The sequence below is a fragment of the Sinocyclocheilus grahami genome, unplaced genomic scaffold (genome assembly GCF_001515645.1).
Source record: "Sinocyclocheilus grahami isolate Dianchi unplaced genomic scaffold, SAMN03320097.WGS_v1.1 scaffold525.1, whole genome shotgun sequence".
Taxonomy (NCBI): domain Eukaryota; kingdom Metazoa; phylum Chordata; class Actinopteri; order Cypriniformes; family Cyprinidae; genus Sinocyclocheilus; species Sinocyclocheilus grahami.
In genome coordinates this window covers 554,197-566,847 of record NW_015505704.1, presented here as the reverse complement: position 1 = coordinate 566,847, position 12,651 = coordinate 554,197, and the positions used below count along the sequence as shown (strand labels likewise).

General features: G+C 37.4%; 1 protein-coding gene across 1 annotated transcript; it reads left to right on the top strand.

Annotated features, from left to right (window-relative positions):
* On the top strand, positions 1-12,371 carry setd1bb (SET domain containing 1B, histone lysine methyltransferase b). The gene is made up of 18 exons (XM_016237787.1): positions 1-43; positions 150-292; positions 453-551; positions 1,077-1,341; positions 1,531-1,652; positions 2,080-4,089; positions 4,194-4,349; positions 4,599-4,683; positions 4,976-5,160; positions 5,306-5,387; positions 5,967-6,389; positions 6,782-7,000; positions 8,190-9,389; positions 9,534-9,700; positions 11,249-11,374; positions 11,510-11,629; positions 11,792-11,929; positions 12,076-12,371. The coding sequence occupies exons 1-18, from the start codon at positions 1-3 to the stop codon at positions 12,247-12,249; spliced, it is 5,757 nt and encodes a 1,918-aa protein (XP_016093273.1). The 3' UTR covers positions 12,250-12,371.
* The last annotated feature ends 280 nt before the right edge of the window (positions 12,372-12,651 follow it).

Below are 12,651 nucleotides of genomic sequence, written 5' to 3'. Positions count from 1 at the left end.
ATGTACGTAAGCGTCGAAAAGGAGGGTCAACAGATAGATAACGGTAAGAAATAAACCTGTATCAAAATATCTGTTTTAGGCCAACTTATATATTCATGACTCAGAGTTTCCGTCTTCTTTTCATCGTGTGCTGTGATTCTCCATTTTAGGTGCATTAGTAAAAACCGATAGTTGTGATCCCCTGACAGACGCAACTCCAAACTGGAGTTGTTACAAACTGATTATTGATCCGGTTTTGATCGGCGGAAGTCAGAAACTGTACCGCTATGATGGACAGCACTTCAGCGCACCGGTGAGTACATCTGGTTTCAAGCAAAACAATAATAGCGACTAATATTTATATAGAGGTTAACATAATGATTAGTTATCCAACTTAATGAGATCTAATCATATTTACACATGCTAGTTGTATTCTGCATTGTACAAAAGCTTACTAAATCGTTGTCTGCCAGCATCCTAAATGTTTCCCTGTGGATGCTGTACGAGATCCCAGAATTGCACGTTTTTGGACAAAATTCAATGAAGCAGATTTCCCACTCCCTAAATTTAAGGTTAGTAACAGGTTACATTAAATGCAAGTTTTCAAAATGAATAAGCGTATAACTAATATTCAGTATAATTAAATTCAATACAAGTTATTTTATTCCTGAGGTCTCTGAGATCCCGAACAAGTTTCCCGAACATTTTTCATCATGTCATCTGAAGCGTTATCAAATTAATAGTAATTTCTCACAAGTATCAAACTGATGTTAATGTATGCTGTCTGAGCAATTGCAATTTCCTGTGGGGTTTTCACATTCAAAACAGAACAACAAAAATAATGCCATGTCAATAAAACTCTAATAATTATTATTTTTTTTTTTAGGTTGATGAGGATTATGTTGGAGCGCCAAAGGAGTTGACATTTGCGAGGCTTAATGACAACATTAGAGATGGATTCCTATCAAGTATCAAACTGATGTTAATGTATGCTGTCTGAGCAATTGCAATTTCCTGTGGGGTTTTCACATTCAAAACAGAACAACAAAAATAATGCCATGTCAATAAAACTCTAATAATTATTATTTTTTTTTTAGGTTGATGAGGATTATGTTGGAGCGCCAAAGGAGTTGACATTTGCGAGGCTTAATGACAACATTAGAGATGGATTCCTAGCTGAAATGTGTAAACATTTTGGAGAAGTTCAAGATTTGAAAGTTTTATACAATCCAAAGAATAAGAAGCATTTAGGAATAGCAAAGGTTGTTTTTGAATCTGTAAATGCAGCAAATAATGCAGTAAAAAATCTGCACAACACTTCTGTGATGGGAAACAACGTCCATGTGGAGTTTGACCCCAAAGGTAAATACATTTCTATACTCTCACTTCTCAGTTTTTCTATAATACCTCTGATATTTCTATAATATCAGTATCTTCTAAATAAAATATTTCATAAACATGTCTATGCAATCTGTTGCAATTGCCACATTCACTGTATTTGCATTGGTATGAATCATTACACGATTCATGATCTTCATTAACTGGTTTTAGGTGTGAAGAGGAACCGATACTTCCAGATGCTTGTTAGTGGTTTATATACACCTTTTACTCTCCCTGTTGGAGAAGAAGCCTGGCCACCCCAGTCACCATCCTCATTCACTGATGCTTTAACTGTGAGTACAAACCATAGGCATTGCTTGTCTTTTTCACCCCTTTTCTCAGCCCCCTAAAAATCTGTTGTTACCTCAACTGTCAGCAGGAATATTTGATTATTTATTTCTCATTATTTAAACTTTTATTTCTAATTTCTTTTAGTGATGTAATATAGTTTAATAGCTTAAATCGCTTAAATCCATCTCCCATAACTGTGTGAGGGATGACTTTACATTATATTATATTGTTGTCGTACATAATATATTATTATATGTAATATCTTCATGCTTGGAACTCTCCACTTACTTGAGTTATACTTTGCTGTATAACATCACATGAGATGTGCAACAGTTAGAGATCATCACAAACAGTACAGCAAGAGCTTATGGCATTGCAATATATTACTATTATTTTTTGTTAACTTGCAAGTCGCTTTCAATCTTTCAGGAGTATGAACCACTGAAGAAGCTGTCATACACATTATCATCATCATCATCCTCAATATGTAATGGCTCCCCTTCACTGGATTGTTCTACTCCATTATCCACGGATACCGCCTACTCCAGCATGCAACAGGACACACCTAGTAGCTTCTGGCAGACCCCTCAATACCAAGATACCCCTTGCACCCCTTCTCTGACCCACAGTAGACCAGGCACACCATCTCAGTGTGAGAGGACCCCAAATGAGTCTACTCTGATAAATACTGCCTCCAGTGTTCCTTTTATTCAACAGTCCATCCCAAACATCTCACAGCTTCAGCCTGGTCATGTAACTCAAGCAGCCTTCAAAAAAACTAGCATTCAAGGTGCTGTGCAAAACTTTTGGATGCTAGGTGGAGCTCCCTCTCAAAATGGCAGCTTCTCAAATAGGCAAAGAACTCCAGGACGCAATTCTCACCTTAACAATCATGTTCGTGGAGGACACCGGGTCAGACCTCTTGAGAGCAAGTACCAAAACGCATACAACCGTAGGCCACAGCACCACTATATCCATAGACCTGTATATAGGGGAGGTCATTACCGCTCTGGACCTGTGGCCAATCAACTGCCTTTTAGTAAATTTCAGGAAGCTCCAACCACACCATCACTTTCAGATAATTTCACACGCCAAAACTTTACTGGCTTAGTCAAGGGCCTCAGTGTTAATCACAGATCTGTTGCTGAAGATCGACCATCACTTCCTAATTTGGAGATACTGCCTCAAAAGTCTATTGGAGTGAATGTTCATCACATTCACCCTGATATGCAGATACATGCAAATACATCAGAAAATACTTTCAGTAGCACTCAAGTACCTTGTAAGACAACTCAAGAGGTGAACCAAAATCATTGTTCACCACAAACTCAGTCTTCTCACTCATATACCCCGAGACCGTGTCCTTCCTCTGAAACCACAAAAGATCTTTCAGAGCCCATAGTGCAGTGTCCTTCTCCTGAATCTCCTGCTCCAGAATCAAAGCCTGACAGCCTGGACTCTCGTATCCAGATGCTTCTTAGTGCTGGAAGTCCAGTTCTGCCCCTTCTGAACCAAGAGAGTTCAGACTCAGAGACTTCAACTACTGAAGAGCATGATCCAGACTATCATCCTCAACCTTCTCTCAAAGCTCCCAGCCCCTCTCCTTCTTGTTCCACAGATGTTGTCCTAAACCATGACCATACATCATCTATTGCGTGTAATAATGGCTCTCATCCAAGAGAAAGTTTATCTGGCATTGAGGATGTGAGTCTCATTCAGCTCTGTGACGTGGCAAAAGACGATCATGAACTTCAATCAGCCAGGAAGCCCAGGGTCAACCCAGATGAAGGTGAAGATACTTCAGATCAGCCGTGTAGTATACCAGTGATCTGCAGCAACAGGAACTCTTTACCCCCTCCCATACCTGAAATACCCCCACCTCCAATCCTCATTCCACCATCTGCTCACTACCCCTCCCTTCCATCTCCTAATTTACCCTTAAAAATGGGTCCTCCTCCACCTAGGGCTCCATTGTTATCTGGATACACTCTGCCTAGTTCTTCTTGTTCATTCTTCCCTCCTCCAAAGATCCAGAAAGTCGGTAGGCCACCCAACTGGCAGGGTAGCCAAGTACCTCTTCCCATTCCTACTAGAATAACACAAGGACAAACCTCATTCTCACCACCCTTCCTCCCTCCACCCTTTAATTTCATGACTCATCACCCACCTTACCCTTCCGATGGGTGTTCATCTGCCATATTGAGGTATGGACCGCCTTGTCCTCCTACCCCCATGCCCAGGTTTGACCCCTCAGTACCTCCACCAGGTTATGTCCCTATGAAAGAATCACCCCATAAGGCAACAGTGGATCGAGTTCTAGCTGTTGTTGCTTCAGAGCTACGGGCTATCATAAAGAAAGACATATATCGCAAGATGATTGAGATTGTGGCATTCAAAGCGTTTGATCAGTGGTGGGATGACAAAGAACAGGTGTCTAAGGTGGGATTTGATTCTTATTTCAGCTGTATTGATAAACTGTGTAGTGTCAATCTATATTTCCATTTCAACATTGTTTTCATATATATCATATTGTGCACATCCAGGTGTCCAACCCAACTGTTAAATTGGAAGGAAATAAAGATACAATGCTCAGAACGATGGAGCAGAACCTAAGAATGGGGAATGCAGGGGTTGAAGGCTCTGTATTGGGCACAGGAAAAATAAGTCTGCATGGTGGCATCAAACTACCATCTTTTAAGGTACAAACTTGGCACTTCATATACATTTTAAAATATACAGTACAATAACTGATTTAGTATGTATTATGCACTTCAGTATTGTCTGCACTTTCATTAAATTAAGTCAAACAGTTAGTTTTTTAGTCTGGGCTAGTTTTGTTTCACAAACCTGGCAACCTTGTCAAACAGTAATGTAAAGCAAAGACATTAATTTTATTTTTTTATTAGGATTGTGTTGTGATTTTGAATTATGATATGTGTTCATGTCAGTTAAAGAGGAAGGATCCATTAAGTCAAGCCTCCAATGATGTCAAAAGGATCTGTCCTCTTGGTCTTGAGCACTCTGAGGATGAAGGTCAGTTTGGAATTAGCGGTTTCACTCTAAGTTAACTGTGACTTTATACTGTATATGTCTTCCAATTGTAAATTCAAAATGCAACATAATATCTTTATCTTACCTTTATTTCACAGTTTTGTTTGCTTTTACTCTGAGGTGTAAACATTCTCCCCATAGTTTTGTAATATTGTTCAGACATGTACTGTATGAAGTTGAAATTGCGCTTTTGCATCTGTCTTCAATTTGCATCCTAATTGCATTTAAAGTAATCTTACAGACTGACAAAATATGGTCAACATTTATTTCAAAGAGTCAGAGCAGCAAACAGCCCCGCATAATGTTGAAGAGGACACAACCAAAAGTGTCAGTGAAGACACCATGGTGAAACGCAGGCATTCCAGGCCTCTGGCATTAGATAGTGAGGAAGAAGAAGATGAAGAGAATTCTGACAAAGAAGAGAATGCCAAATCTGAGGAAGTTCATGTGTCTGCTCAGGTATTATTTCACTCTTATAACTAAAGATGCACTTGTATAAAAGTGATATTAAGCTGAAATTGTGAGGTTTGCTTGGAAGATTTTGAGAGGATCCTTCACCTGTCACGAATGGACAAGGGTTTGATGGTGTCATTGTGTTTTTCAGGAGGGTGATGAGATGAAAATTGATGAAGATAAGGAGAGTGGTCCCTGTGTTATCATAGAGGATGAAGATCACTCAGATACAGGTATTCACTGATATTTGTGTCAATTGTTAAATAAAGTAATTATATGTATTTAATGTACAATTCATATACAAATACAAACACTATCATTCAAAAGTTTGGGAACAGTAAATTATTTTAAAAAAAAATGAATTTTTTTATTCAGGATGCATTACAATGATTAAAAGAGACAGTAAATATGTTTATAATGTTTCAAACAAATTTAATAAATGCCATTCTTTTGAACTTTCTATTCATCAAAATACTGAAAAAAAAATCATTTTCCACAAAACATTAAGCAGCACAACTGTTTGCAACAATGATAATAAGAAGTGTTTCTTGAGCAGCAAATCAGTATATTATAATTATTTCTGAAGGATCATGTAACACTGAAGACTGGAGTAATGGCAGCTGAAAATTCAGCTTTGCCGTCACAGGAATAAATTACACTTTAAAATATATTAAAATAGAAAACAGTTATTTTAAATCATAAAGCCTTGGTGAGCATAAGAGACTTCAAAAACATTGAATAATCTTACTGAATCCAAACTTTTGGATGGCATCTTGTATGACAACTTTATTATGTCTCTTTATACCTTTCAGATACTATCAGCCAAACACGTTCAAACTCCTCTGCTTCTAAAAGCCAAGGATACGACTCATTATCCTCTCCCAGAACTGTCTCTGACTCCTCAGCTTCTTCTCCATCTGTTATTGACTCCTCAGTTTCCTCTAGATCTGTCTTTGACTCCTCGGATGACAGAAGCGACAATTCCTTAGACACTTTGTCTTCTGGGGAGGATGATCAGTTGGATTGTGAAAGTTATTTTTCTGAAATTCCACATGAGGAGAGAAAAATAGAAGAGACTATATGGATATCTTCAGATGAGGATGATAATGAAAACCAAGAGATGATTCACACACCTGTTGACTCATCTTTCACACACTGGGAAGAAGATCTCGACCCCCCTGTGACCCCGTGTGCACCAGATTCAGTAGAAAGTGATATGGACCATGAATTATTTGGTTAGTTCATTGAGGGTCAGAAAGCTCTCGGATTTCATCAAAAATATCTTAATTTGTGTTCTGAAGATGAACGAAAGTCTTACGGGTTTGGAACGACAAGGGGAATGACAGAATTTTAATTTTTGGGTGAACTATCCCTTTAATCAAAGATTTAAACTTGACATTTAGTAATGAAAATATTCATAAGACAACTTTTTTGTCCTTTTTTATTATTTACATTATATTGCAAGGAGAATGTATGTGTTTCAGTTATCTGCACATCTGATGTTTTTGAGAATTCTTAATATTTTCTCATTCTGTTCTTTTTTTTACCTCAACTGGTATATCAAAACATTAAGACATGTCTAAATCATCAGTGTTGATGAATGTAATTTGTGGTTCGGCTCTTGCAGATTTGGATCCAGCTAGAACAGAAGACCCAGGGGAGGAACTGAGCGTAAGAGTGTATATGCAAGGTCTGAAACTACCTGAGCCTCTCAGATACACATTACAGGACCCAGTTAAACACTGTTTAACAAACAAACTAAAGCTCCCAGACCCGGTGATATTCTTCTCAGACCAGGAGTCAGAGCTGCTAAGCCCACCGTCTCCTACATACAGAGGACTGTCAGGTAAGAGTTTACTGTTCACTGATCCATGCCACATTTCCAACACCTTTTCAGTTTTTTTTTTAGTTTTTATATTTTCTTTCATAACTTTTTATGATACACATTTGTCAATAACAGCTTTACTCAAAATAGCAAAATTAAGCCAATAAAAGGAAAAGAAAAGGAAAATACTGCCTTACAACCCCTCAGTAAACAAGCTGAAAACCACATATTTCATAATGTATGAAATTTGATTTAGATTTTCTAGGTAAATTTCTAAACACAAAAGTATACAAGCAAACACATGCATGCACACACACCTGCATATATATATATATGTCACGGTTATGTTCTGTTTTGGTTTAGTTTCTGTTTCCACATTTCCCTGAGTTCCCGTGTCTATTAGTTTCCATGTTTTTTGATTAATTAGCTCCACACCAGTTTCAGTTCTCCCTAATTACGTTTCTGTACTTAAGTCCTGTGTTCTCCCCTGCTCCTTTGTCCACTGTTAATGTTGAATATTGATGTTGATTTGCATTTGTGTTGCTGAATGTTGGATTTACTCCTGGATTCATCCTTGGTCGTGCGCTTCATTCCAACTCACACATTCACAATTTGAGTTGAATTACTGAAATAAATGAACTTTTCCACGACATTCTAATTTATTGAGATACACCTGTATATACATTTTAATTTTTTTTTTAATAACTGATTTTGCCAGTATTCCACATTTGTCTGACCATTACTATAACTTCTGTCTCTTAACTCATAACTTACTATCTCAATCAGTGCATCTAGATGTAAATTATATATATATATATATATATATATATATATATATATATATTCAGTAACTATTTTCTTTATTAGTTAATAAGGTTTTTTTTCTACAATAATATGAATTATTATGAATAATTATTTAATTATTAAATAAATAATTAATTTATATTAAAACAATATAATGTTATATTGTAATATTAACATTTCTGTATTACTGTATTTTTGGATATTTCAACTGTTTCAAACCTTTTTTATTTATATTGTAACCTTTATATTTAAATCCATTTTATATAGCATTTAATACATTTCATACAGCATTATTGCATTATATAGACTTACATTTGCATATTTGTAATGTTAGACTAATCAAATAAATGATCAACAGATTATCAAGTAGTTGTTAGTTACAGAATCTGGATCTTTCTGCTTTCAGATGATTTGGAGACTATTCAATATTCTACAGATTCAGAGGACCAGAGAGTCACTGGAGAAACACTGGAGGATTCTGAGAACCTCCGACCCATCACACCCACTGGATCTTTGTCCGACAGTGACCCTGAAATGGAGCTGGGACAGAGATTTTCACCTCCTACTATTGAGGAGGTGGAACTGCCTCACACACCTGGTGGATTTCTGGAAATGGAGGAGACTGAGGATCATATTCTACCTCCAGGACCACCTACACCACTACCAGCTCCCCCCTCTCCCACAGGCATCCAGGAACTTCCCTCCTCACCCATTTACCACTGTCCTCCTCTCCATTTCTCATACCCCACGTATGAGGAAATACCAAAAACACCAGGCAGGGTCAATGGTCCATGTCAAGTTTATCACTTTGAGAGAATAATACCATCGGGATTACTGCAAGAGACCTCACTAAGAATGGGAAGCCCCTGCAACCCCGTTCTTTCTCCATGTGCTGACAGCGGGATCCCAAGGACTCCAGGGAGAGACATGTCTCCGTCTCCACCAGTCCAAAACCATGGAGAGAGAAATGTTCTGCATAGAGAGCTGTGGGCTAGTGGACTCCATCATCACAACTCTGGTTTTGCACAGTCAGATGCACAAACTAATAATTTCAGTATAAATAATAGTCATACACCTCATGACCGTCATGTCCCCTCATGTGGAATAACTTGTTTAGACACAGCACGCTTGAAAAGGTGTCGAGACCGGCTTAAAATGAAAAGACGGATGATTGAATTACAACAGACAAAACAGTATACAAATATAAATACTCATTCGGCCTTACAAGTGAACAATGTGACAAAAAAATCTTTTTCAAATCAGGTTTTGGGGCCTTTGAATTGTGTCTCAGATATAAGGACTGAACAAAGACCACCAGAAGCCCACAGAGAGAAGCGTATACTAGAGGACAAACGTCATCATAATGAGAATCAAAGGCTCCAGGAGTCTTCTTTTGTGTGGAGAAGGTGGAGAGAATCATCATCCACACGTCATCTTGTCTTCTCTCCACGTTCTGAGAGAAGAGAGAAGTTAATCCTCCATGCTGTGTGGACTAAAGGGGTGAATGAGGAGGAGATCAAGCACCTGAAGGCCACCTATGAGAGGCTTGTGGTGGAGGATAAAGAATGTGATTGGTTGAACAGCACACGCTGGGTCCCACATCCTCATATCCTTCAACACATAATATACACGTCATAGTCAAAATGCTTAATGTTTTTTTTTTATCCAGTGGACACGTGTTAACATATATTGTCAAATCTATTTTCCATATGTATATTGCTCTGTTGTTTGTTCCTTGACTCTGCTGCACCAACCAGCACTCCTGATGACAGGCTGAGAAGATGGCGGGATGGGATCAGGAATCACATGACAGGCTGTGCGCGCAGTGAGGGTTATTACTTCATCAGTAAGAGAGAAAAGCTGCGATATCTCAGGGATGAACTTTCTGCTTCAGAAGAGTTTATTGTAGATAATCTGGTGAGAAAGAAACAGTGTTGTTATTGTTATCTAAAACCTTTAAATGTTGTTTTTGGCCTCTGAAATATAGTTGAAATGAAATAAAACAGCATTAAATTAAAAACATAGGCCTTGGCAACTAAATTAAACAAGTTGCCGTTGAAGTACTAAAATTACTAAACCTGAAATAAAAATAAATTAAAGTCGGCATGAAACGGAAGTTGCGATTGTCTTTTCTTCGCTACTGTGACATATAGCCGAGTGAAATGCCATCTGAAATGAGAGGGCGGGACTTGATTTCATCCTTCGGGAATTGATTGGATCATTGGAAGTTGGGGAGGCAGATGCAGTTGTGGGGGATTTCTCTCCACTGGATTCACAGCCGACACCCAAGCATGAATAAATGTTTTATTTATTAAGGATGACGACGACGATCAATGGCGTGCGCGCAAGAGAGAGATAGAGAGAGAGAGAGAGAGAGAGAGAGACTGCCTGAATGACTGAGCGCGTCCTCCATCAGGTTAAGTCATATTCATGAAAAAAAAAATAGTTTGCAATGTCCTAAGAGTAATGTTATCGTAATATCCTAATATCTTTTCAATGTTTATGCAGAACGTACTCCCTCATGACTGGTGTCAGTGCTAAGTGGCTTCAGCTTCAGCTTTTCCCCAGCGTTTACCCCTCACGTCTCTTTATGGCCTAATGTTTAGAGAGTTGGACGTCGTTTATCCCAGCGTTTACCCCTCACGTCTCTAGCTCCGCCCTTGCGCCATAGCTCGTGACCGGAAGAGAAGATGAGTCGTTTTGAGGGGGAGGGGAGGTTAACGTTTTTGTTTAAAGATTACGAGGGCACATGAATTAAAAAAAATAATGAAGTGCACGGATAAATTATTTATAATAAACACTACAGTATTCCATTAAAAAATAAGAATTTTCAATTTTGATTTCATGGTGACTTTAAAGCTATATAAAAACCTCCCAAACTAAGAAAAAAATGACAATTGCACATAATAACATTACTAAAACTTAAATAACAATGAAAACTAAATATGAAAAATGACATAATAGTAATATAGAAGTAATACTAAGAAATAAAACACTAGAGAGAAAATTTTCCTTTTTTATTTTTCTGCTACAGGTTGTCAATTATTTGTAAACATACATGTTTAAAGAACTTAAAAATACTATCAGTTATTTCTCTGCGTCATGTTTTTCGCTGTGTGATTTAAAGGTGCACCAAGTAATTTAATAAAATAAGTATACATTTAAAATAAACTTAATTTAATCAAATAAGTTTTACTCCTAAAGAAATTACAAATATAACTCACATGAAATGAAAACTCAATCATTCCAGTGGCCTAGAAAAAACTCTTTTATTCTACCATGGTCACCATGTTGAGACATGACCAGGTGTGTTGTGCAATTTGACCAATTTACTGTCATAAACATAAACCAGTAGGTGTCAGTATAATGTCCAAGACCAAGATGTTTTCATGAATATGAGTCATGACGTAATGTACCTTTAAAATTAATTTACAGTCATTTGAGATTATATGCTGATCTATGCAGGGGAAGAGTATGCCAGCTCAGATTCCACCTTCATCCAGATCAGGATCAGAACTCCGAGCTGAACAGCGTCGCCTGTTATCCTCCTTCAGCTGTGACAGCGACCTCCTCAAATTCAACCAACTCAAGGTAAGACCAGCTGTTGCAACAACAGCATAACAAATGCTAGAATCACCAGAAACACCAAAATCTTCCACAACAGCACTATTTTGCTACTTCGTTTTTTTGGTCCACCAGGAGTGTAAATATTTTCCCTCTTTACAGTTCCGTAAGAAGAAGCTGCGTTTTGGCAGGAGTCGTATTCATGACTGGGGGCTGTTTGCAGAGGAACCCGTTGCTGCAGATGAAATGATAATTGAATATGTAGGCCAGAGCATTCGGCAGGTGAGATACACAACACACAAAACTGAACTTAAAACACATAGTTAGATATTTCAGCACTCATTTCTGTTAAAACATCAGTAATGGCTTTTTTTCAAGCAATAAATGTCTTGCAAATTCACAAGTTCCTGTATATTTTTATTACATCCCAAATTCTGCTTGTAGGTGATTGCAGACATGCGTGAAAGGCGCTATGAAAATGAAGGTATTGGAAGCAGTTATCTGTTCCGGGTCGACCAGGACACTATCATTGATGCAACCAAGTGTGGTAACCTTGCAAGATTCATCAATCACAGTTGCAATGTAAGACCAGAATGTTTTTAAGTAATTAGTCATAATACATTTTCAATATGCTAAATAATTGTTACCTTTTGTTGTTTAGTGTTTATTATGAATTTCCATTTTAACATTCTATGTCTACTGGTTTTTATGTGTTTTTCCTTCCATAGCCAAACTGCTATGCCAAAATCATTACTGTGGAAGCTCAAAAGAAAATAGTCATCTACTCTCGGCAACCTATTGATTTAAATGAAGAGATCACTTATGATTACAAATTCCCTATTGAGGATGAGAAGATCCCCTGCCTGTGTGCTGCGGAGAACTGCAGAGGAACCCTCAATTAGAGAAGGACTCATCTTACACACGAAGTATTAGCAGTAAACAAGTTTCAGTCAACATGAAACTATTTTTTAATTCTGTTAGGAGTAAGGGTTTTAAATATATTCACAAGGGCATAACATATTCTTGACCGTCACAGACATTTGCCATTTTTTCACGGGCAAATGACAATTTAACATGAAGATAAATGAGCAATCATTTCCAGAATCTCAGATTTTAAATTCTGTAAAGTTGGAAAATGTCCTGAGCAAAAACTTCAGGGCATTTTTAAAGTTCACTGCTAAAATGTGATTTTCATCATGTTAATTATTTGATTGTTTGGATTAAAGTTAAATATGCTTTCATGAGTTTTATTTTGAATATAAATGAAAATAAAAAAGTCTATGTATTTTTCCAAGTGAATGTTT

What these genes read in the sequence shown, in the direction of transcription:
- setd1bb (XM_016237787.1), top strand. Translation starts at nt 1, where the DNA reads ATGTACGTAAGCGTCGAAAAGGAGGGTCAACAGATAGATAACG. An exon ending in TGAGCACTCTGAGGATGAAG is followed by an intron (nt 4,684 to 4,975) that starts GTCAGTTTGGAA and finishes TTTATTTCAAAG; the next exon opens with AGTCAGAGCAGCAAACAGCC. An exon ending in AAGTTCATGTGTCTGCTCAG is followed by an intron (nt 5,161 to 5,305) that starts GTATTATTTCAC and finishes TGTGTTTTTCAG; the next exon opens with GAGGGTGATGAGATGAAAAT.